Genomic DNA, 23,841 nt, shown 5'->3' with positions numbered 1-23,841 from the left:
CGTCTTTTCCTGTCCGACCCTCTCCAGGCCAGACTCTGCTCTTGCTTGATTGTTGTAATTCTTGGTATTTTGTCTGTAACTTTACTGACTGCAGCTGTCAGACGATGGTTAAAGCTAAAGTCCGTCATCTCCGCTACGCGCAGCGATGGCGTCACTTCCGGTTCAGCCACAGAATTCGCAAAAAAAAAGAAAACAAAACAAAAAGCGGCAACGCTGATTGGCTCGGCCGTTTCAGACCGAGTGAAATCCCCTCTATGGGCTCCGACCAGACTGAGCCCAGCTCCAGAATCCAGAGGACGAGGAGTGGGCGGGGCGGGGTTACCAGGCAAGTGGGCAGCAGCCGGCAGGCACAAAGTCAAACCTGCTCTGAAATGTTCTTCCTTTCACGTCCTGCTGTGTAGAAATGTGGGGATTTTCTGTTGGATGTGAGGGAGCCGGTCGTGACCCGAGAATTCACTGAGGGAGAGGAGAACTTCTCTGACTGACCCAGAACCTTTTTACTTTATCAAATTGGGAATTCTTTTCACTTTTGTAATTGCATATTCCTTTTGGGCTTTATTCTAAGTTCCTAAAGTGAACTTCTTCTCTTTGCAAATGTTTGTTCATCCTCCTTCATTATGACAGAGCATAGATTGACTCTTTCCTGCGTGGAGATGGATCTGAACTGGACACTGGGATGTGAAATGGCTCATTTATAAACAAATACCCCATTTTTTTGTTTCATTTCAATATTTTATAATGGTGGATTTATTTTTGTTGTGCTTTGGGAATTAGGGACAGGCATTTCATGAAAAGCACTTTATCAATAAACTTCCATTAGATGTTGTATTTCGTCTGATTTAGAGTGTAGAAGACTTCAGTGAAGTCTGTTCTGGCTTCGCGGACCGGGCCTCGTCACCAACAGATGAGCTGCTGTTGGATTTCTGAACGATGTATTCAGCGTACTGTAAGTTAAACAAGAAGAGGTTGAAAACGTGAACAGCTCCACAGCGGCTGGCGTCAGGCCGTCATCTCGGACTTGTCCTCTGGCTTTGGAGGGTCGATCTCCATGGCAACCAGATAACCTGAGAATGGAAGAAAAGACCAATAAAGACCAGCAAACAGCATGTATCACAGGCTAAATCACATTCTAGGAAATATCTTGACATCTGAGTGGTGCCACGGATCCATTTCCTGAGGCTTTCGTCATATTTCTAGAAACTCGGAGCCTTTCAGACCGAAAGTCAGTCTCTTATTTTCTGAAATCCGCGAGGAAGCTGGTACTTTCTTTTCCTTGCATCTCCAGAAAAGCTGTGAACATTCATGAGAGAAAAAGCCAAAATGACACCAGGGCATCGTCCCCAGCTCCGTCTCTCCAGACTGACCCTGGGTGTAGTCCGTCCCGGGCTGCGAGGCGATGAAGATCCAGGCCAGGCCCACCAGCAGCGCCACCACCAGGTTGACGGTCACCCAGGGGTGGAGGATCTGGTGCTCGGAGCCGGGAGGCCTGCGGCACGGAGAGGGGACGCTGAGGGTCGGGGGACGCGCGGACGGCGAGGACGAGGACGGACGGCTCACCACAGCGTGGCGTTGGAGGACGGGTAGAGGTGGATCCGGTCGCTGGTCATCTGCTGGCTCAGAGAAAGCACCAGAGCCGAGAAATACACTGAGAAGAAGAACAATCCTGGCGTCAGTCTGGAGAAACACGGACAACAGAACAAGGAGGACAAAGAGAGCGTTCTCACAGAAGGACGCCAGCGCCACCGGGTCCAGAGTGACGAACTCCCTCAGAGCCTCGGAGCCTTTAGCCAGGTTCACCCTGAGGACAGAACGCTGTGCTCAGCTTCACAAGAACTACTGCTGCCATGCCGGCAAGAAACGTATCTAATTAATTACAGGATTTGTAACTAATTCATCTAATTAATCACATTTTAATCTCATATCTGCTTTAGGTCCTTAAGTGAAGAATTCAAATTCAGGGATGTTTCAGAATTGTAGTCATGACTCTTCACATGAAAACACCGAGAAGAGAAGATTTGAAATCACATTTTTGCTGATGATGACTGAAGCTCAGTCCGGACGTCTCGTCCAAAATAAATCCTGAACCCAGTCAGGCAACTTAAAGAACACTTTCAGTGTGTTTCTTTAAAGAAATTCAGAAGAAGAAAAAGTTTAAGTTCATCCCAGCAAACCAGTTCGGCCCGGTGCTCTGTTCAAAACGCAGTACAAATACAGATGAAAACATTCTGAAATAAAATAAGGCTCAAATATCCACTGAAGCAAAAGAAATTCAAAATGAATAGTAAAGCTAACTTAATACAAAATAAATACAAATATTACAATGAACACTACAGTAGAACATGCCTGTAAATAAGACAACACTTCCAGTCACAGTGAACTGCCACTCCAGTGTGCTATGAATAATCTTAGATTCATTTTTTTTGTGCACTAATTTGCGGTGTAATTAATTAATCTAATTACTGCACCAAAGTGACAGCCCTAACAAGAATCCACTGGGCTCTCGTCCAGACGTTCCTCATTGGGCATGTCGATCGCAGTTGCCGTGAGTACGACTGTCTTCCATCAGCTTGAGAACCCCGAGTGAACCGGGCTGCTGAGGGCCGTGAAGCAGGCGAGGCCTCACCTGTCGAAGGCGGCCACCGTGCTGACGGCCAGCAGCAGGTAGAGCAGGGCCTGGCAGGGGTAGGCCAGGCCGTGGTACTGCCGCAGCAGGTTGGACGGCGCCGTCAGGTGCTGCCCGGCCAGCAGGTAGACCACCACGATGTTCCACACCGCCAGGCCGGCCAGGAAGCCGTGGCAGTACAGGCCGAAGCCCCTGAGGAGGGAGGAGGGAGGAGGGAGGGAGGGGCCTTCGGACGGGCGCCGCGCACTCCCGGAGGCCAGACGGCGTGTGTTCAGCTCACCTGAAGCCCTCGTGCACCTGCACCGAAACGTCTCTGGTGGTCCACAGCGGCTGGATCTGCTGGAAGTCCGTCATGGCGTCCGTCTGGTCGCTGCTCTTCCTCCAGTCGGACCGCTCGGCCGCCTGGAAGCGCTCTGAGACCACCGACACTCGGCTCAGCTTCATTTCTACAGCACTTTACATCTATGACACGCCCACAAGAGTGAGACCGCCGCCACGCCCCACCGCCACGCCCACAAGAGAGGGAGACCGCCGCCACGCCCACAAGAGAGTGAGACCACTGCCACGCCCCACCGCCATGCCCACAAGAGAGTGAGACCGCCGCCATGCCCCACCACCACGCCCACAAGAGAGTGAGACCGCCGCCACGCCCCACCGCCACGCCCACAAGAGAGTGAGACCACTGCCACGCCCACAAGAGAGTGAGACCACCGCCACGCCCACAAGAGAGTGAGACCACTGCCACGCCCCACCGCCACGCCCACAAGAGTAAGACCACTGCCACGCCCCACCGCCACGCCCACAAGAGAGGGAGACTGCCGCCACGCCCACAAGAGTGAGACCACCGCCACGCCCCACCGCCACGCCCACAAGAGTGAGACCGCCGCCACGCCCACAAGAGAGTGAGACCACCGCCACGCCCACAAGAGAGTGAGACCGCCGCCACGCCCCACCGCCACGCCCACAAGAGAGTGAGACCGCTGCCACGCCCCACCGCCACGCCCACAAGAGAGTGAGACCGCCGCCACGCCCCACCGCCACGCCCACAAGAGAGTGAGACCGCTGCCACGCCCCACCGCCATGCCCACAAGAGAGTGAGACCGCCGCCACGCCCCACCGCCACGCCCACAAGAGAGTGAGACCGCCGCCACGCCCCACCGCCACGCCCACAAGAGAGTGAGACCACCGCCACGCCCACAAAAGAGTGTGTGACGACCGTGTGTTTGTATGTGTTTGTGTACACCTTTGTGTGTGTGTGTGTGTGTGTGTGTGCGCATATGACTGGTTGATGGTGTGGTTTTGGCGTTCAGCCCTGCGCGGGGTCTTCGTGGTGACAGCAGTGCTGACTGATCGCAGCCCCGAGGTTCCTGAGTCTGCTTGTAGCTGAGAAGTGCTGCTTGACAGAGGAGATGGCAGCTCTCTGAGTGTAGATGCACAGGTTTCCATGCGGCGGTACATACAGCCGTACTCACTGTTCCTCTCCACAAACACTTTGCCCACCGGCTGGCTCTGACACTGCGGCGCTGAGAACAAAGCATGCTGGGGGATGGGAGACGACGCCTCAGCTACAATGTCGTCCTCCTCCACGTCCAGCTCGTCGGGAAGCTGCGACTCCACAACTTTTGGCCTCCTTTAAGACAAAAAAACAACCAAGCGAGACCCCCTGCTGAGACGTGATCAAAAACACTCCGTCACACTGAACCGCTGCTGTGTATCTGACTGTGTATCTGACTGTATCTGACTGTTTATCTGACCGTTTATCTGTTTATCTGGCTGTGTATCTGACTGTATCTGACTGTTTATCCGACCGTTTATTTGTTTATCTGTTTATCTGTTTATCTGGCTGTGTATCTGACTGTATCTGACTGTTTATCTGACTGTTTATCTGACTGTGTATCTGACTGTGTATCTGACTGTGTATCCGTTTATCTGACTGTGCATCTGACTGTGTATCTGACTGTTTATCTGACTGTTTATCTGTCTGTTTATCTGACCATTTATCTGACTGTTTATCTGTTTATGTGACTGTGTATCTGACTGTGTATCTGACTGTTTATCTGACTGTGTATCTGACTGTGTATCTGACTGTTTATCTGACTGTGTATCTGACTGTTTATCTGTTTATGTGACTGTGTATCTGACTGTGTATCTGACTGTGTATCTGACTGTGTATCTGACTGTTTATCTGACTGTGTATCTGACTGTGTATCTGACTGTATCTGACTGTTTATCTGACTGTGTATCTGACTGTGTATCTGACTGTTTATCTGTTTATCTGACTGCATATCTGACTGTGTATCCGTTTATCTGACTGTGTATCTGATTGTTTATCTGTTTATCTGACTGTGTATCTGACTGTGTATCCGTTTATCTGACTGTGCATCTGACTGTGTATCTGACTGTTTATCTGTTTATCTGACTGTGTATCTGACTGTGTATCTGACTGTTTATCTGACTGTATCTGACTGTTTATCTGACTGTGTATCTGACTGTGTATCTGACTGTTTATCTGTTTATCTGACTGTGTATCCGTTTATCTGACTGTGCATCTGACTGTGTATCTGACTGTTTATCTGACTGTTTATCTGTCTGTTTATCTGACTGTTTATCTGACTGTTTATCTGTTTATGTGACTGTGTATCTGACTGTGCATCTGACTGTTTATCTGATTGTTTATCTGTGTATCTGACTGTGTATCTGACTGTTTATCTGTCTGTTTATCTGACCATTTATCTGACTGTTTATCTGTTTATGTGACTGTGTATCTGACTGTGTATCTGTTTATCTGACTGTTTATCTGACCATTTATCTGACTGTTTATCTGTTTATCTAACTGTGTATCTGACTGTTTATCTGACCGTTTATCTGATCGTTTATCTGACTGTTTATCTGACTGTTTCTGTTTATCTGACTGTGTATCTGTTTATCTGACTGTGTATCTGACTGTGTATCTGACTGTTTATCTGTGTATCTGACTGTGTATCTGACCGTTTATCTGACTGTTTATCTGTGTATCTGACTGTGTATCTGTGTATCTGACTGTTTATCTGACTGTGTATCTGACTGTGTATCTGACTGTTTATCTGACCATTTATCTGACTGTTTATCTGTTTATCTAACTGTGTATCTGACTGTGTATCTGACTGTGTATCTGACTGTTTATCTGACCATTTATCTGACTGTTTATCTGTTTATCTAACTGTGTATCTGACTGTTTATCTGACTGTGTATCTGACTGTTTATCTGACCATTTATCTGACTGTTTATCTGTGTATCTGACTGTGTATCTGACTGTTTATCTGTCTGTTTATCTGACCGTTTATCTGACTGTTTATCTGTGTATCTGACTGTGTATCTGACTGTTTATCTGACTGTGTATCTGACTTTTTTTTCCCCAAAGGAAAAAAAAATCCCATCTGTAACAAAGGTCTGCGACGGAGGGATGAAACCTGTAGGATTGTTTTGGTGTGATGTGCACCGTCGCTCACCGCCTGTATCAGAGAGGCTGTATCAGCTGTTTGAGTGGCGGCTCTACAGCTCATCTCTAAATCCTCAGCAATCATTTGGCCCCTAGATGACCCGGGTCTGGAACCCACACCCCCCATTGAGTCCACCAAGTCCCCGGGTATCACTGTACAGTTCTTATCTCAGCCCCACTGAAAGCATCCATTCTGTCCTGAAAACCCCGTCCAGAGAGGACGGAGCAGAGGCCTGGACCACCGAGCCGACTGAGCCGCGAGGGTTTGAAGAGATGTTCACCAGGAATCAGGAACCGTCAGCCACCTGGCCTCAGGTGACACAGGCATCGTCTGGAAGAGATGCAGTCCTGACCAACATACTTCTTCTTCCGGGGTTTTCGGGCCGGCTCCTCTCCGTCGGTGGTCTGATCTGCGGCGTCTCCGTTCACCAGGTCGGCTTGGTGGTCCTCCAGGTCTGAAACAGAAACAGGTCTCTGAGTTGCTCGTCCAGGTGTTTCCTTCTGTTTCACGGTGGAATTCTGGGAGTTTGCCTTCACCAGCTGTGGGGTTTTTCTTCTTCTTCTTCCTCCTGAGCGGTGGCGCCTCTGTGGTGGGGTCAGGGGTCACGTGCCCTCCGACCTCAGACTCCCTGCGGCTGCCGAGGCCTCCCAGCTCCACCCCCGGCTCCGCTGGAACCAGAGGCGGAGTCAGAAGTGTTGGAGGGGCCGACATGTGATCAGACACCATCGCTGAGCTTCATTCCTAAAGTTTCCTCCATGAAAACATGGGAAAAACTAAAGAGGCTCCGACCTGCAGCTTCCCAGAATTCATTCATTCACCTCATATCGCAGGCAGACATTCTGATTATTAACTCATCAGCAGATCTATCAGAAGTTTCCACATGTAGACTCAGGCTGCCACCGTTTCAGGCAGGGAGGAAACAAAATGTTCAACGTTTCTACTGAGAGCTGGCAGATTCTACCCAGGAGGCAGAGCAGTGATGGTCACATTAAGCCCCGCCCCTCTGGATTCCGGAGGAGAGCTCCGGTGAGACTCTGACTGAGGAAGCAGAGACAGCGCAGGATCGGGTTTGTGTTCATGAGATGTTCAGCTCCAGTCAGTAGGGGTGTAGCAATACGCTGTACCGAACCGTTCCAAGATGTGACCGTCGGTTCGGTACAGGGCTGAGCACGGGCGTGCACGGGTGTGCACGAGTGTGCACGAGTGTGCATGGGCCGGAAGGCTCACGGCCAGATGTGTGTGTGTTTACATTCCACCATGTGCAGCTCCACCTGCTGCTCCACCTTCTGCTCCACCTGCTGCTCCACCTTCTGCTCCACCTGCAGCTCCACCTGCAGCTCCACCTGCTGCTCCACCTTCTGCTCCACCTTCTGCTCCACCTGCTGCTCCACCTTCTGCTCCACCTGCTGCTCCACCTGCTGCTCCACCTGCTGCTCCACCTGCTGCTCCACCTGCAGCTCCACCTGCTGCTCCACCTGCTGCTCCACCTTCTGCTCCACCTGCTGCTCCACCTTCTGCTCCACCTTCTGCTCCACCTGCTGCTCCACCTGCAGCTCCACCTGCAGCCCGTGCGCGTGAATGCTCCTTTGGCCTCGTCCATGCTTCACGTGTCCCTTTGTGTTGCGCAACAGACCCGTTTGTCCCCCTGTCGGCTGGGGTCCACCTGCTCTGCAGACCAGCTGACAGCTCTGCCTGGGCCCGGGACAACAGACCCGTTTGTCCCCCTGTCGGCTGGGGTCCTGCTGCTCTGCAGGCCAGCTGACAGCTCTGTCTGGGCCCGGGACAACAGACCCGTTTGTCCCCCTGTCGGCTGGGGTCCGCCTGCTGCTGCGCGCCGCCGTACGAAGCGCCGGAGCGCCACAGCTAACGGCACATGACAGACGCTAGCTTAGAAAGTGACTGTGTGAAGCAAACGGGCTGCAGCGCCGCCTGCAGAGACACCCAGAGGACTGGAGGACGGAGAGACGAGACTCTGTGGGAGGGACGAGAAGGTCTGCACAGGAATGAACACATGTAACCGCTGGGGCGCCACCCCGCCATTAGGAAAAAGAGAAAGAAAAGGCAGAAAAGGCTGAATAACCTGAATAACCTGAATAACCCTGCGTGGTGGCGGTGCTGGGGACAGCGGCGGCGGCCGAGGCAGGCATCCGGACCGGGGGAGAGAACCATCAATTCGGGGTGCGTGCGTCTGCTCCAGGTCCCGGGGTAATGCATGCGTATGTGCGTACGTGTCGGAATCCTCTCGCAGGCCGGCTTGGACGGTTCAGCGGGCCGAATCCGGCCCGCGGGCCGCCATTTGATAATCACTGCTGTAGTGGAACGCTCCGCTGAGCCAGATGTAGCAGGAGAGAGGGCGGAGCGTCGGCCAGGTGTAGCAGGAGAGAGGGCGGAGCATCAGCCAGGTGTAGCAGGAGAGAGGGCGGAGCATCAGCCAGGTGTAGCAGGAGAGAGGGCGGAGCATCGGCCAGGTGTAGCAGGAGAGAGGGCGGAGCATCAGCCAGGTGTAGCAGGAGAGAGGGCGGAGCATCAGCCAGGTGTAGCAGGAGAGAGGGCGGAGCATCAGCCAGGTGTAGCAGGAGAGAGGGCGGAGCATCGGCCAGGTGTAGCAGGAGAGAGGGCGGAGCATCAGCCAGGTGTAGCAGGAGAGAGGGCGGAGCGTCAGCCAGGTGTAGCAGGAGAGAGGGCGGAGCATCAGCCAGGTGTAGCAGGAGAGAGGGCGGAGCATCGGCCAGGTGTAGCAGGAGAGAGGGCGGAGCATCGGCCAGGTGTAGCAGGAGAGAGGGCGGAGCATCGGCCAGGTGTAGCAGGAGAGAGGGCGGAGCATCGGCCAGGTGTAGCAGGAGAGAGGGCGGAGCATCGGCCAGGTGTAGCAGGAGAGAGGGCGGAGCATCAGCCAGGTGTAGCAGGAGAGAGGGCGGAGCATCGGCCAGGTGTAGCAGGAGAGAGGGCGGAGCATCGGCCAGGTGTAGCAGGAGAGAGGGCGGAGCATCACCCAGGTGTAGCAGGAGAGAGGGCGGAGCGTCAGCCAGGTGTAGCAGGAGAGAGGGCGGAGCGTCGGCCAGGTGTAGCAGGAGAGAGGGCGGAGCATCGGCCAGGTGTAGCAGGAGAGAGGGCGGAGCGTCAGCCAGGTGTAGCAGGAGAGAGGGCGGAGCATCGGCCAGGTGTAGCAGGAGAGAGGGCGGAGCATCGGCCAGGTGTAGCAGGAGAGAGGGCGGAGCATCAGCCAGGTGTAGCAGGAGAGAGGGCGGAGCGTCAGCCAGGTGTAGCAGGAGAGAGGGCGGAGCATCAGCCAGGTGTAGCAGGAGAGAGGGCGGAGCATCGGCCAGGTGTAGCAGGAGAGAGGGCGGAGCATCGGCCAGGTGTAGCAGGAGAGAGGGCGGAGCATCGGCCAGGTGTAGCAGGAGAGAGGGCGGAGCATCGGCCAGGTGTAGCAGGAGAGAGGGCGGAGCATCAGCCAGGTGTAGCAGGAGAGAGGGCGGAGCATCGGCCAGGTGTAGCAGGAGAGAGGGCGGAGCATCGGCCAGGTGTAGCAGGAGAGAGGGCGGAGCATCACCCAGGTGTAGCAGGAGAGAGGGCGGAGCGTCAGCCAGGTGTAGCAGGAGAGAGGGCGGAGCGTCGGCCAGGTGTAGCAGGAGAGAGGGCGGAGCATCGGCCAGGTGTAGCAGGAGAGAGGGCGGAGCGTCACCCAGGTGTAGCAGGAGAGAGGGCGGAGCATCGGCCAGGTGTAGCAGGAGAGAGGGCGGAGCGTCGGCCAGGTGTAGCAGGAGAGAGGGCGGAGCGTCGGCCAGGTGTAGCAGGAGAGAGGGCGGAGCGTCGGCCAGGTGTAGCAGGAGAGAGGGCGGAGCGTCGGCCAGGTGTAGCAGGAGAGAGGGCGGAGCGTCGGCCAGGTGTAGCAGGAGAGAGGGCGGAGCATCAGCCAGGTGTAGCAGGAGAGAGGGCGGAGCATCGGCCAGGTGTAGCAGGAGAGAGGGCGGAGCATCGGCCAGGTGTAGCAGGAGAGAGGGCGGAGCATCACCCAGGTGTAGCAGGAGAGAGGGCGGAGCGTCACCCAGGTGTAGCAGGAGAGAGGGCGGAGCGTCGGCCAGGTGTAGCAGGAGAGAGGGCGGAGCATCGGCCAGGTGTAGCAGGAGAGAGGGCGGAGCGTCACCCAGGTGTAGCAGGAGAGAGGGCGGAGCATCAGCCAGGTGTAGCAGGAGAGAGGGCGGAGCGTCGGCCAGGTGTAGCAGGAGAGAGGGCGGAGCGTCAGCCAGGTGTAGCAGGAGAGAGGGCGGAGCATCGGCCAGGTGTAGCAGGAGAGAGGGCGGAGCATCGGCCAGGTGTAGCAGGAGAGAGGGCGGAGCATCAGCCAGGTGTAGCAGGAGAGAGGGCGGAGCATCGGCCAGGTGTAGCAGGAGAGAGGGCGGAGCGTCAGCCAGGTGTAGCAGGAGAGAGGGCGGAGCGTCAGCCAGGTGTAGCAGGAGAGAGGGCGGAGCGTCGGCCAGGTGTAGCAGGAGAGAGGGCGGAGCGTCGGCCAGGTGTAGCAGGAGAGAGGGCGGAGCGTCAGCCAGGTGTAGCAGGAGAGAGGGCGGAGCATCGGCCAGGTGTAGCAGGAGAGAGGGCGGAGCATCGGCCAGGTGTAGCAGGAGAGAGGGCGGAGCATCGGCCAGGTGTAGCAGGAGAGAGGGCGGAGCGTCGGCCAGGTGTAGCAGGAGAGAGGGCGGAGCGTCAGCCAGGTGTAGCAGGAGAGAGGGCGGAGCATCGGCCAGGTGTAGCAGGAGAGAGGGCGGAGCATCGGCCAGGTGTAGCAGGAGAGAGGGCGGAGCATCGGCCAGGTGTAGCAGGAGAGAGGGCGGAGCATCGGCCAGGTGTAGCAGGAGAGAGGGCGGAGCATCGGCCAGGTGTAGCAGGAGAGAGGGCGGAGCGTCGGCCAGGTGTAGCAGGAGAGAGGGCGGAGCGTGGGTGGAGGACTTTAACCTCCTACCAGGCAGCACTTTGCATTTATTTCATTTTCCTTTTATATAAAACAGGAATTTGTTGTTTACAAAGCGTAAACACCCAAAAGAACAACAAGAATATTTAGGTTTTGCATTTTGTTCCCGAACCGTATCAAAGTGAACCGGGACCTCAGAACCGAACCGAGACCTCAGAACCGAACCGAGACCTCAGAACCGAACCGGGACCTCAGAACTGAGGGACATGTGGAATCCAGACTTGTGTGTTAGGGTTCCACCCCTAAAGGTCACCATGAGGTTATTCTGGTCTGTTTAAAGGTGCATTAAGGAGTTTTTCAACCTTAAAAATACTTATTTTCCACCATAAATATGTTCCACATTTTAATGCTGTGTTCAATGCGCCCTGACAGATTCATCACCAGAACCTCTAACAGGCTGAACCGTCACTTGAAAGTCGCAGTGCCGGTCCGGCTCCAGAGTTTTATTTGGGGAGAATTTGAAAGGAATGACGTAATGCGCGCTCCGGCTGGCCTGATGGAGTTAGGTTTCGTTTTGTCCGCCATTACTCCGCCAGATGCTGAGTGAGCAACAGCTGAGCAGGATCTTCCAGGAAGTCAGAACAGCCTGGCTTCTAGCTCTGCAGCTCCACACAGACTCCACCAGGGAGAGACACTTACATCTACTGCAGCGCTGCTAAACCAGCGAGGAAGGAGTTCCTCTCCTCCGTGCACGCGAGCCACAGGCACGAGTGTTTCACTAAGCTGCATTACACCCAAGGCCTGCAGGGGGCGCTGTTTAACATAAAACGTGCAAACTCCTTAAAGCTGCTGTAAATGAAACCTGGGACTCTGGAGTTCAGGACGAAGCTCAGAGCTGTTTGTGATTCTGGAGTCAAAATCCTCCTCAAAGAGCGACTCTCATCTTCTTTAGTCTGGACATGGAGAGAGTCGCCGTAACACTGACTCTCAGAATGTCTCACCGTCCACATCGTCCACTCCGTTTGTCCTCTCTTTCTTCAGCTTCTTCTTCTTCTGCCTGGGAATCGAACCTTCAGCTTCCAGCACCACAAACAAACAAACAGAAGCCAGTTGAAGCTGAAGTCCAACACAAAAAGACAGCATGGTCCACATGTCCTGACCCCCGACCCACCTGCAGTGTCCAGGCTGCACCGGTCCAGGTCCAGGTCCAGGTCCAGAGAGACCAGAGAGACAAGAGCAGAGAGCCTCAGGGGGACGAATCACATGAAGACAGACAACTGGAGCGTGTCTCCTACCTGGACATGGTGGGCGGAGCTCGCTGTCCTCGCTGAGGAGACACACACAGTCCGGTTAACTCCAACACACACAGACACACACACACACACACCCCGGTTCAGCAGCAGCTCCCGGTCCTGCAGGGACTCACACAGTCCCAGGAAGAGTCTCTGACGGCAGCGAGACGCCACAAAGCCTGGACTCAGGCTAAATCTGTGTCCATACAGGAGCCAGCAGAAAGGATTACACACACACACACACACACACACACACACACACACACACACACACCTTCCTGAAACTTCTCAGCAGCGTCTGGAAGTGTTGCTTTAAATATCAGTGTTAAAATCTCAGAGGAGCTGTTTACTTTCTGAAGGTGGAGGATCTTTCCTGCAGTCGTCTGCAGCTCCAGTCAGTCTGTGTTTACTGCAGTAGTAGAAATAACACTAGTAGCAGCAGTAGTAGCAGTAGCAGCAGTAGCAGTAGTAGCAGTAGTAGTAGTAGTAACACTAGTAGCAGCAGTAGTAGCAGTAGCAGCAGTAGCAGTAGTAGTAGTAGCAGTAGTAGTAGTAGTAGCAGTAGTAGTAGTAGCAGTAGTAGCAGTAGTAGTAGTAGTAGTAGCAGTAGTAGTAGTAGTAGCAGTAGTAGTAGTAGTAGCAGTAGTAGTAGTAGCAGTAGTAGCAGTAGTAGTAGTAGTAGCAGTAGTAGTAGTAGCAGTAGTAGCAGTAGTAGTAGTAGTAGTAGCAGTAGTAGTAGTAGTAGCAGTAGTAGTAGTAGCAGTAGCAGCAGTAGTAGCAGTAGTAGTAGTAGTAGTAGCAGTAGTAGTAGTAGTAGCAGTAGTAGTAGTAGCAGTAGCAGCAGTAGTAGCAGTAGTAGTAGTAGTAGTAGCAGTAGTAGTAGTAGCAGTAGTAGCAGTAGTAGTAGCAGCAGTAGTAGTAGTAGTAGTAGTAGCAGCAGTAGTAGTAGTAGTAGTAGTAGTAGTAGTAGTAGTAGTAGTAGTAGTAGTAGCAGTAGTAGCAGTAGTAGTAGTAGTAGTAGTAGTAGCAGTAGTAGCAGTAGTAGTAGTAGTAGTAGTAGTAGTAGTAGTAGTAGCAGCAGTAGTAGCAGTAGCAGTAGTAGTAGTAGTAGTAGTAGTAGTAGCAGTAGTAGCAGTAGTAGTAGTAGTAGTAGTAGTAGTAGTAGTAGTAGTAGTAGTAGCAGTAGTAGCAGTAGTAGTAGCAGTAGCAGTAGCAGTAGTAGTAGTAGTAGTAGTAGCAGTAGCAGCAGTAGTAGCAGTAGTAGTAGTAGTAGTAGTAGTAGTAGTAGTAGTAGTAGTAGCAGTAGTAGTAGCAGTAGTAGCAGCAGTAGTAGTAGCAGCAGTAGTAGTAGTAGCAGTAGCAGCAGTAGTAGCAGTAGTAGTAGTAGTAGTAGTAGTAGTAGTAGTAGTAGTAGTAGTAGTAGTAGTAGTAGTAGCAGTAGTAGTAGCAGTAGTAGCAGCAGTAGTAGTAGCAGCAGTAGTAGTAGTAGCAGTAGCAGCAGTAGTAGCAGTAGTAGTAGTAGTAGTAGTAGTAGTAGTAGTAGTAGTAGCAGTAGTAGTAGTAGTAGTAGTAGTAGTAGTAACACTAGTAGCAGCAGTAGTAGCAGTAGCAGCAGTAGCAGTAGTAGTAGTAGCAGTAGCAGCAGTAGTAGCAGTAGTAGTAGTAGTAGTAGTAGTAGTAGTAGTAGCAGTAGTAGCAGAGGTGTCCAGTCTCCTGTGTTTCTCTTCTCTCCTGCTTCACATCACTGAGCTGCTTTTGCTAACAACAGCATTTTCATAATAAAGGTCTGACATGCCGGCTGGCAAGATCCCGGAACAAGTAAAGGACGGATTGCAATGAAACTGTGGAAAGGCGGGTCTTGGGCTCACTTAGAATCCATTAAATTTTGGTGATGATCCGGATCACTGTCTGGATCGAGGAATTTTTTTAAAGGATTCTTTATCATTGAGAGATAGGGAGTCTTTCACGTGGTTGGGCAGGCCCGCCAACAGGGGGCGACAAACGCCTGGTTCACAGGACGCGCCGCGTGTGGAGGCGGAAGCGCCGACCACCGAGTTTCAGCTCGGCGCCCCTGTTCACCTATCTGACGGTTCATACAGGAGGCGTAGCGGCCAACGCCGTGGACCGCCAGCTGTAAAGCTGGACAGAGCAGATCGCACCGCACAGGAAGTCGGGAACGGAAAATACTAGACAATCCCGTCAAATTTCAAATTAAAATTAAGTAAAATAACATCAATTATGTTGCTTTTCAGTTTTCCTTTTCAGATGAACACACACACACACACACACAGGGAGAGAGGGGGAGAGAGAGAGGCGCCACACGCTGGGGATACAGTCAGGTCGGCACCAGTCCAAGTCGGCCCTGACCAACTCGGCACCGCCCCCGGGACACAGTCCCGTCGGCCTCGCGGGGGGGGCAGATCCGCGAGCTCCAAGAGAGGCATCTCTCCACCCGATGTGCGCTGAGGTGAGTATTGTCCGAGGATAATTACTACCGCCGTTGGACGAGCTAGCGAGCTAATTGAGTAGCCAAGCTAACATGATGTGGCGTCGCAACGCCACGTCGTGCCATGATGAACTGGTCCGGTCTCTCCATCACGGTCTCCCCATGATGAACTGGTCCAACCCGGATCTGAGCGAGGCGATCTCGTTGTTCAAACAGAATATGTGTCTGTACTTAGAAGGTGAGGAAATAACAGACAAAGCTAAAAAAGCAAGGAAAATATGCCGAGGCATCGGAGATGATGGGCTAAAGAGGCTAAATGCTAGCGGCTTAACAGAGGAGGAAAAAAAAGTCCCGGCCAATCTGTGGAATTTTATGAAGGACAGTTAAAGCTGGATGTTAACTTCAGGATCCACAGGCTCCACCTTATGCAGTACAGACAAAGATCAGATGAAAGCATCGACGATTTTGTAACCAGAGCAAGAACCCTCGCACTGAAATGCCAGTTTACAGATCAAGAGCTGAACGAACGTCTGATTGAGCTTATCTTAGCCAGCACACCACATGAATCTTTCAGAGATGAGCTTTACAGTGAGCCACTAGGGTACACTCTAGCTGAAGTGCTCACAGAGGGACCAAAGCATGAAGCTCTGACTGCAGGAAATCTCCAACTTCACCAACTGGAGGCAACCAAAGCTGGAAGATGTGAAGGAGTGGATGCCGTTCACAGAGGCAGAGGACGAGTATGTCAAAAATGTGGTACAGACCACAAACCACGCCAATGCCCTGCATTTAATGTGTGTCACACTGGGCAAAATACTGCAGAAAAGGGAGGCAACAACAGAAACACCCCAGTCAGCATGAGAGAAGCAAGTCTCAACAGCCAAAGAGTAAATATCTCAAAAATAACCACCTGCACCAGCCACACAAAAATTACCACAAAAAGCCAAGCAAACCCAACATAGATGCCATAGAAAGCAGGGAATCTAGTGAAGAAGACATGTACCAGAGACAGTTCTATTCAGTTACAGTAAGTGAGACATGCATGCACAGCATCGAGACCACATCACCAAGAGAGGAGGTGTACACAGTACTAAATGTAAAACCACCAGAGTTACCTGGCCATGGACACACACTTCGCCTGAAGATCGATACAGGTGCATCAGGAAACACCCTCCCACTACGTACATTCAGACAGGTGTACGGCAGAAGCCGTCAAGCCATGAACAGGCTACAAAAGAGCCACGCAAAACTGTCAGCTTACGGCGGCCACCAGATCCGTTGCTATGGAAAAATGGACATTCTATGTCAGTGGAAAGACTCAAAATGGGTCAGTGCCAAGTTTTATGCTGTGGATGTGCCAGGACCAGCAATAGTTGGACTACCCACAAGTGAGGCACTGAAACGTGTCACTGTGAATGTGGACTCTGTAACCGTCAATGCCAACACAGTTGACACCAAAGGAACGGAGAAACCGTTCACAACAAAAACAAAGAATGCCAACCCACCAAAATACCTAGCTTCAGTGGAGCACCTGAAACCAACATATCCAGACCAGTTTGATAAAATTGGAAATTTCAGCGAACTTCAAAACTCCAGCTAAAAGAGGATGCTGAACCATTCCAAGACCCACCACGCAAATGCAGCGTACACATTAAAGACAAGCTCCAAAGGAACCGGATAATCTTGTGGACCAAGATGTGATACAAAAAGTAGATGAAGACACAGACTGGTGCTCCAGTCTAGCATACAGCACTAAAAAAGATGGCTCTACGGATATGTCTCGATCCTCAGAAACTGAACAGTTTAAAGAGATGTCCACACAAAATTCCAACGGTTGAGGAACTCAACCCAAAGTTTGCAAACGCAAAGATATTTAGCAAACTTGATGCAAAAGCAGGATACTGGTCAGTGCATCTGGACCAAGAGTCACAACTTTCGGGGCGACAGTAGCTCAGTTGGTAGAGCGGGTCGTCTTATAACCGGCGGTTCGATCCCCGCTCCCGCAGGCGTAAAGCTGTCATTGTGTCCTTGGGCAAGACACTTTACCCACCTTGCCTAAGTATGGAAGTTGTGAGAGTGAGTGGTTGGTGGTGGTGGGAGGGGCCGATGGTGCAGATTGGCAGCCTCGCTCCCGTCAGTCTGCCCCCCCCAGGACAGCTGTGGCTACAGCAGCAGCTTACCACCACCCAGTATGGAGAGAATGAACAATGCAATGTAAAGCGTCTTTGAGTGTCCAGAAAAGCGCTGTATAAAACCAATGCATTATTATTTTGACCACATTCCGAACTCCATTCGGCAGGTACTGCTGGAAACGATTGCCATTTGGATTAAGTGTGTCCCAAGGTATTTTTCAGGCCAAGATGGACCAAATCCTGGAAGGACAACAAGGTGTGGTCAGCATCACAGATGACATCGCTGTGTGGAGAGAACGAGGAAGAACATGACAGAAACCTGACCAACCTGATGGAACGTGCAGCTAAAACAGGTTTGGTGTTCAACGGCGACAAATGCACCATAAAACAAAACCAAATCTCCTTCTTTGGCAACCAATACACCGCCAATAGCATCAGACCTCACCCAGCCAAAATCAGGGACATTCAGAAAATGCCAACTCCCCAAAACAAAGACGAGCTACACAGATTCATCGGGATGCTGTCTTACCTGTCACCTTACATGCCAAAGTTTGCAGACAAGGCACACACTTTAAGAGGTCTACTGAAGAACGACGTACCGTGGACCTGGGACACCAACCACCAGAAGTGGTCACTGAAGTACTATGATCCTAGCATAACTCTAACTCTTGAAGTAGACAAATCACAGAAAGGCTTAGGAGTAGCTCTTGTGCAGAACGACCAACCCATAGCTTTTGGCTCAGAGACACTTACAGTGTAGATACAGTAACATAGAGCGAGAAATGCTTGCCATTGTCTATGGCATACAGCGTTATCACACATCTGTATAGAAAATAGGGCTGCCACGATTAGTCGATTAATCACGATTATGTCGACTATTAAAATAATCGGCGACTAATTTAATAGTCAACTAGTCGTGGGGTTTTTTTTTAATGTTTGTTTTTGTCTCGAAACTGCTGCAGCATCTTCCACTGCCGCGTCTGCCTTTCTGTGTTTGACACACATGCGCAGTCATATCAGCTGCGACAACATGGCCGCCCAGCAGCAGCCGAGCTCCACGGTGTGGGAGCATGACCAAAAAACGTCAGAGAAAAGTGCCATGCAGTATCTGCAGGACAGAACTCGCCTTCCACGGCAGCACAGCTGTGATGCATGAGCAGCCGAAACGGAAGCACGGCGTGGCTCGGGACAACGATGAAGATTGACCGTCGTCTCGGTAAGCTAATAATATTAGCATAGAGGGCTAACTTGCTGTTTACTCATAGCTGCTAACATTAGCGGTGACGACTTGATTCATCAGCTGCCTTTAGCACACATTTCATGTTTTCTGTAACGCTCTAACAGTGATGTGTTTTAATAAGAAGTGACGTCGCGCTGATGTTTTCCACCGTTATGTTTCAGAGCTTCACCCCGTCGGAGCGGATTCTCTCTGCAGCAGAACATCTGCTCCCAGAGAGAGCAGCCTGTCTCCAACATGGAGAAATGCTGACTGTCCTGGCGGTGAGCCAGAGCCCTGTGGAGTTTGGGATTATGTAGAGTCAGAGTGGAATAAAGTTGTATACAGTTGAGCACTGAACACAAAATGCACTTTTGTTTTATTTGAGTCAGTGAGACGAAAACTTCAATGATTCCTTAGTTACAGGAGCCTGCCTCAATGTTGCTCTGCTTGATGCCAAACACAGAAATTAAGAAAAAAAATTAACATTATGGATTCATTTTTGTGTTGTTTAGGCAAGTGCCTTTTCCTTATTTTACTCGAGTATTTGCACTTTATGGCATTAAATAAAGGTTTAATGATCTCTCATCTGAATTGTCTATTTTTAATTAGTATATACCTTAAACACTTAAAGCTGAAATCTAATTATGGTTATATAAGAGCAGCTTCATGGTGGTGCGATAAACTATGTTCTACATTTAATTTATATATGATGCGATTAGTCGACTGATCGAAAAAATAATCGGTGATTAGTCGACTACCAAAATAATCGTTTGTGGCAGCCCCAATAGAAAATCATTCATAGTGATCACAGATCACAAGCCATTAGTCACAATGTGTGGAAAACCACTACATGCTGCTCCACCTAGGCTACAGCGTATGCTAGTACAGGTACAGGGGTACAACTTTGAGGTTCTGCACAGGCCTGGGCCACAGATGATCCTTGCTGACACTACAAGCCGGTTACCTGACCCTGAAAACAGCAATGAAATAGTTTTCCAAACAGAAGCCCCAAAAATGCACACCATTGCACTAATAAACTTCTCACCTGACAAACGGAACACTCTCCGCGTGGAAACCACCAAGGATCTCCAACTCCGCACACTGAAGGAGGTGATTCACCAAGGATGGCCAGAAAAAATGAGCGAGCTGCCCAAAAGTCTGCGTGCCTTCTGGTCCTTCAGAGATGAACTGGCGATCGAGGCGGGAGTTATACTCAAAGGCAGACAAGTACTCATTCCCGACTCCATGACTAACAGCACGTTAGAGCAGCTCCATGCAAGCCATCAGGGGATTGAGGAAACACGCCGACTTGCAAGAGGAAGTGTGTATTGGATAAACATGACTGAGGACATCGAGAGGATTTGCAAATCCTACTGCGTGTGTACAGAATACCAGGATGCAAATCCAAAAGAACCCCTTCGTCCACACAAGGTACCGACAAAACCATGGCAAGCACTAGCTTCAGATCGGTCTGAAGTGAATGGCCGTCAGTACCTGTTGACTGTGGATATTCCAAATTTCCTGTGGTGGATGAAATACCCACAGCATCTAGCCATGCAGTAGCAGAAAAGATGCAAATGTACGTGTCATTATTTGGCCGCCTTGATGAAATTTTGACAGACAACGGACCGCAGTACACAGGAGAAGCTTTCAAAAAGTTCGTAACAGACTGGGAATTCCGACATGTCACCAGCTCACCCAACTTCCCAAAAACTTCTCCTTTTTCCATTGCTTATGGTACCCTGTACCCTAATGTATATGACAAATAAACTTGAATAAACTTGAAACTTGAATAAAATAAATAAAAACTAATGGATTTATTGAAAGACATGTTCGACACATCAAATCAACTGTCAAGAAAACTCTAAAGCATGGTGGAAATCTACAGATGTCACTACTACAGATCAGAGCAACACCGGTCGACAGCAGAACTGATCTTTGGCAGACCTGTTACCACCCTGCTGCCAAGTCGAACGGACCCTGGCAAAGAGGAACACAGATTTCACCTGGAGCAACGAACACCATGACAAAAACAGCCGCAGAGAACTACCACCACTCCATCCTGGACAACATGTGACTGTGTTAAACAAGGAAAGGGGAACATGGTACCCAGCAACTGTTGTCGAAAAGCGCAGTGAGCCAAGGAGCTACATTGTTCGAACACCAAATGGAAACCGACTCAGGCGCTGCAGGAGCCATCTGCGTCAACTGTTCAAACCAAACATGCAGGTCAACACAAGAGAGACTAACTTTGCAGAAACCAAACAACCTGAGACTCACAAAGATCAAAATGACCATGCTGTGAAAGACACCGAACCCTCATAGGAGTCACACAAGGACAACAACAACACAAAATAAATCACCACAAATACGTACCAGATAGGGGTGTAACGAGACACAACAATCTGGGTTCGATACGTACCTCGGTTCTGAGGTCACGGTTCGGTTCGGTTCGGTTTCGATACAGTAGGAACAAAATGCAAAGCCTAAATGTTCTTGTTGCGTCTGTGTCGGCTGTGCGGCACATCACCGACGCCAGCGCTCTTCTCTGCTGCTGCATTTGGGCTCAGCTGTGGACGTTCCAGGCAGCCGCACTGAGCCACGCATCCTCCAGAAGCTTTTCCGGTTCTCTAGGCTGTTTATCTGCTCCTTTATTTCAGATTATTTATAGGGAATGAGGCACAGACATTGTCAGGACGTTATCATTTAGTGTCAGAGTTTATTTAGTGTCAGAGTTTATTTAGTCCTTTTTTTTCTGTTTCTGAATCTCGGGGCGGCGCCCGAGCGATTAGATTCTTTCACTCAGGGTGCGAACTATGGGGGGGCCAGGGGGGTCTCAGCCCCCCTTGATGAGACATGAACCCCCTGAAAACATGATTTGTGAAATTTTGGGGGGGCCCTAAATATTGGAAAACTGCCGTTTCCCCCATGTATTTCCTTTAATTTATTATTATTGATTCAGTATGATCATAATCATGAATTATATGCAGAATTAGGCCAATTTTAAAGGATGATTTGCGCATCACCATTTCACTTTAATAAAGATGCCGACCTGCATGCAGTACTTGTCCTCACCACTGAAGCGTGGCGGCGCTATGCGTTTGAGACGCCGGAAGGCGTTTCAAAATAAAAGCGCCTGGCGGCGCTCGGCGTTAAAAGCGCCGTTCTTAACGGCGTTTTGTACCAGGCGATGTGTGGCACAAACGGCCACCCATAAAAACCTGTCCTGCGCGCGAACGTCCGTGGACAGAAATTCATGACAGTACGTCCCCGGGACCAAGGCGCCACGCGGACATGTGGAGCCTGGACGAAGCTGCTAGCAGCAGCAGTCATGGCTGCAGGTGTAGCTGCACATGCTAGCTGCAGAACGTAAACACACGCACCACCCGGCCCGTGAGCGGGAAAAAAACAAACTTTGGCCCGTGAACTCACCCGTGCAGTCCTGTACCGAACCGAACGGCCCGGACCGACAAGGTTCAGTACAAATACATGTATTGTTACACCCCTAACTGTTCCTCTCTCTCATTCTATTTTTTCATGTAATCAGCAAAGTAAGAGGACAAGAAAAAGAAAAAAAGTCACTTCGTTAATGCAGACTTTAATGTTGAAAAGTGATCTTTAATGTAACTGATGTGATTGACATCTGGGATGTGATGGTTATTTTTTTGTTATCTAAGACAGAAAACAGTCTTTGTTGTGATGTATTGAAGTTCTGAAGTTGTATTACTTGACAGAGGGGATGTTGTAATGTGTCATATATACAGCGCCCTGCGCGGAGTGATTCACCAGCCTCATCACTACTGCTGTGACTTGTTCTATGTTAGAAGCTACAATGGATGAAGAACGTTTTCATTCACTCCTCTGTGTGGTTATTATAAAACTCACCCAAGAATACTTCAGGACCGAGCAGCTCCTCTGCTGTACTTTGGAGCAAAACTTCTCCAAAATCCGACAGATGTGTGAAAGTCTGGGTTTTATTGTAATAATAATACTCAACCCTGGCATTTAAAGAGACTGACCTGTGGAAGAGGAGGCAGCTCCCGGACTCTGGTTATCTGTAAAAAAATAAGAAAATAAACGAGCATGATGGTGTCTGCATGCTGAACAGAAATCCCTTCCAGAGTCTCCTTCATAACGTTCTATTTTTGTTCTTCACCGTTTTTACCTTCGAGGCTCCCTGATCCATCATCGTTCCAAAAACCTCAAAACACGCTGCGAAATGTTGATCCGGGGAGTCCGACTGTTTGCAACAAGCTTTTTTAAAATAAATACGGGAGCATTTAAGTGTCAAACAGTGTTTAAAGCCGATTTATTTTACGGCATTTATTCATTTGTTCCGATGCGCTCCATTCTGACCCGAGCCTATTTAAAAGCAACACGGCCGACTTCCTGTATGCCTGCCCATAGAAAAAAACCAAAAACAAACATATTCTCTGACGGAACGCATTATTGAAGTCATCCAATCAGTTTATCTGCAAACACAGAAATACTGAATCACCGCTTCTTTACAAGTTACTTTAAAAAACGTTGCTTAGGGATTCCGTCTCTCTGCAGACGGCGTGTTTCTGGACGGACTTATTTGCGGATATTTCTCGTTGCCTCAAGAATAAAAGTCCAACCGGAAATTATAAAATTGAAAAGTAAAACCATAGATTTTCACGTGAAGGCCAGATGTAACGCTCGCGCTTCCAGCTAATGAAGCCGAACGTCCGAAAAAAAAGAAAAGAAAAAAAGCCGAACGTCCGCATTTGGCGGCCAGTAGTGTCTTTTTTTCTGTTTTCTTTTTTTATGAAAGGTGCAAATAACAAGTTACTGTATATACAAACCATTACACGATATTTTTAACATTCGCAGTGAACGTTGGAAGAAAATTAAACACTTAAAAGGATAAAAAAAAATAAATCAAACGGTTGAAAATCAAAACAAAATAAAGCAAAATTAAGGTTTCTTGGTAAATTGTAAATTTCAATTAAGTTAAACAACTTACATGCATGATTATTCCTCATTAATTTAAGGGCATCTGTAAATGACAGAAACTCGGTATGAAAAATAAAACATCTGAGCTGTATCCTTGTAAATTTACATTTGTGAATACAGAATTTGGTGAGGAACATTATCCTTGGATTTTATCCTTGAGGATTTTAATAGACACGAAATCAATGCCTTCCACAAAAAGATGTGGAAGATTTGAGATGACAACTGCTCTATTTGAAAAAATGCCTCTGATTAAGCCTATAACAGCCTCAGTGTGGCCTAGGGGGTTACAAATAAGTTAATTTAAAGTTGTTCGACAACACCAACTAGTGGAGGGACTAGGACCCATTTAACCAAGGCTCTGACCCAGGGGTGAGCAGTGCAATAACAACAAGCTTACTGCAGCGTATTTATTACAAGTTAAAAAAAAAAAAAAAACTGTTTTACAAATAAAAAATTAACAGGATTAGTCCTTCTGAAAAAATGAAAATAAAAACCACAGCTGTCGTCAGTTCCTGAGGAACCCGCTCCAAGTCCTCTGATCGCTGCGTTGGTTCGACCTCGTGTGGACCTCCGCCCGGGACGTTGGTTTGAGCCCACCCTGAATCGCACAGCCAGTGGCTCCTGTTCCCGCTTCCTCTGCACCCGGTCCGGTCACACCGGCAGCGACCCCCTGCAGGCAGACGCAACACGGCCAGGAAAGAGCCCACAGCGATCGATCCCCCACAGCCGAGGCTGCACCGCCCCTTTAGCGCCCCCATCTCAAC

The 23,841-nt window shown here is 50.1% G+C and overlaps 1 protein-coding gene across 2 annotated transcripts; it reads right to left on the bottom strand.

Moving 5' to 3' along the window:
- Positions 1-254: 254 nt before the first annotated feature.
- Positions 255-22,453, bottom strand: LOC115384199 (transmembrane protein 237A-like). Of its 2 annotated transcripts, XM_030086502.1 has the most exons (14): positions 22,266-22,453; positions 22,120-22,155; positions 12,307-12,338; positions 12,183-12,196; positions 12,013-12,087; positions 6,639-6,770; positions 6,463-6,556; positions 4,096-4,253; positions 2,904-3,036; positions 2,624-2,815; positions 1,725-1,798; positions 1,558-1,645; positions 1,365-1,486; positions 255-1,064 (listed from the first exon to the last, which is right to left on the bottom strand). In XM_030086502.1, the coding sequence occupies exons 1-14, from the start codon at positions 22,287-22,289 to the stop codon at positions 1,000-1,002; spliced, it is 1,239 nt and encodes a 412-aa protein (XP_029942362.1). In that variant the 5' UTR covers positions 22,290-22,453; the 3' UTR covers positions 255-999. The 2 variants fall into 2 exon arrangements, with proteins under 2 accessions (XP_029942362.1, XP_029942361.1); XM_030086501.1 differs by lacking the exons at positions 255-1,064; positions 1,365-1,486; positions 1,558-1,645; ... (1 more) ...; positions 2,624-2,815; positions 2,904-3,036 and adding an exon at positions 3,064-4,016.
- Positions 22,454-23,841: the final 1,388 nt, after the last annotated feature.

The sequence above is a fragment of the Salarias fasciatus genome (assembly GCF_902148845.1).
Source record: "Salarias fasciatus chromosome 23 unlocalized genomic scaffold, fSalaFa1.1 super_scaffold_20, whole genome shotgun sequence".
Taxonomy (NCBI): Eukaryota; Metazoa; Chordata; class Actinopteri; order Blenniiformes; family Blenniidae; genus Salarias; species Salarias fasciatus.
Note: the sequence above shows the minus strand (reverse complement) of the source record. Positions and strands in the feature narration are given on the sequence as shown.

Bases quoted from the DNA above. Each gene is read 5' to 3' on its own strand.
- LOC115384199 (XM_030086501.1), bottom strand. From the start codon at position 22,289: ATGATGGATCAGGGAGCCTCGAAG. The intron at 12,339-22,119 runs GTCAGTCTCTTT...GTGTCTCCTCAG, and splicing joins AGCTGCCTCCTCTTCCACAG to CGAGGACAGCGAGCTCCGCC. The intron at 6,557-6,638 runs GTGAAGGCAAAC...TTTCTGTTTCAG, and splicing joins GAAGAAAAACCCCACAGCTG to ACCTGGAGGACCACCAAGCC.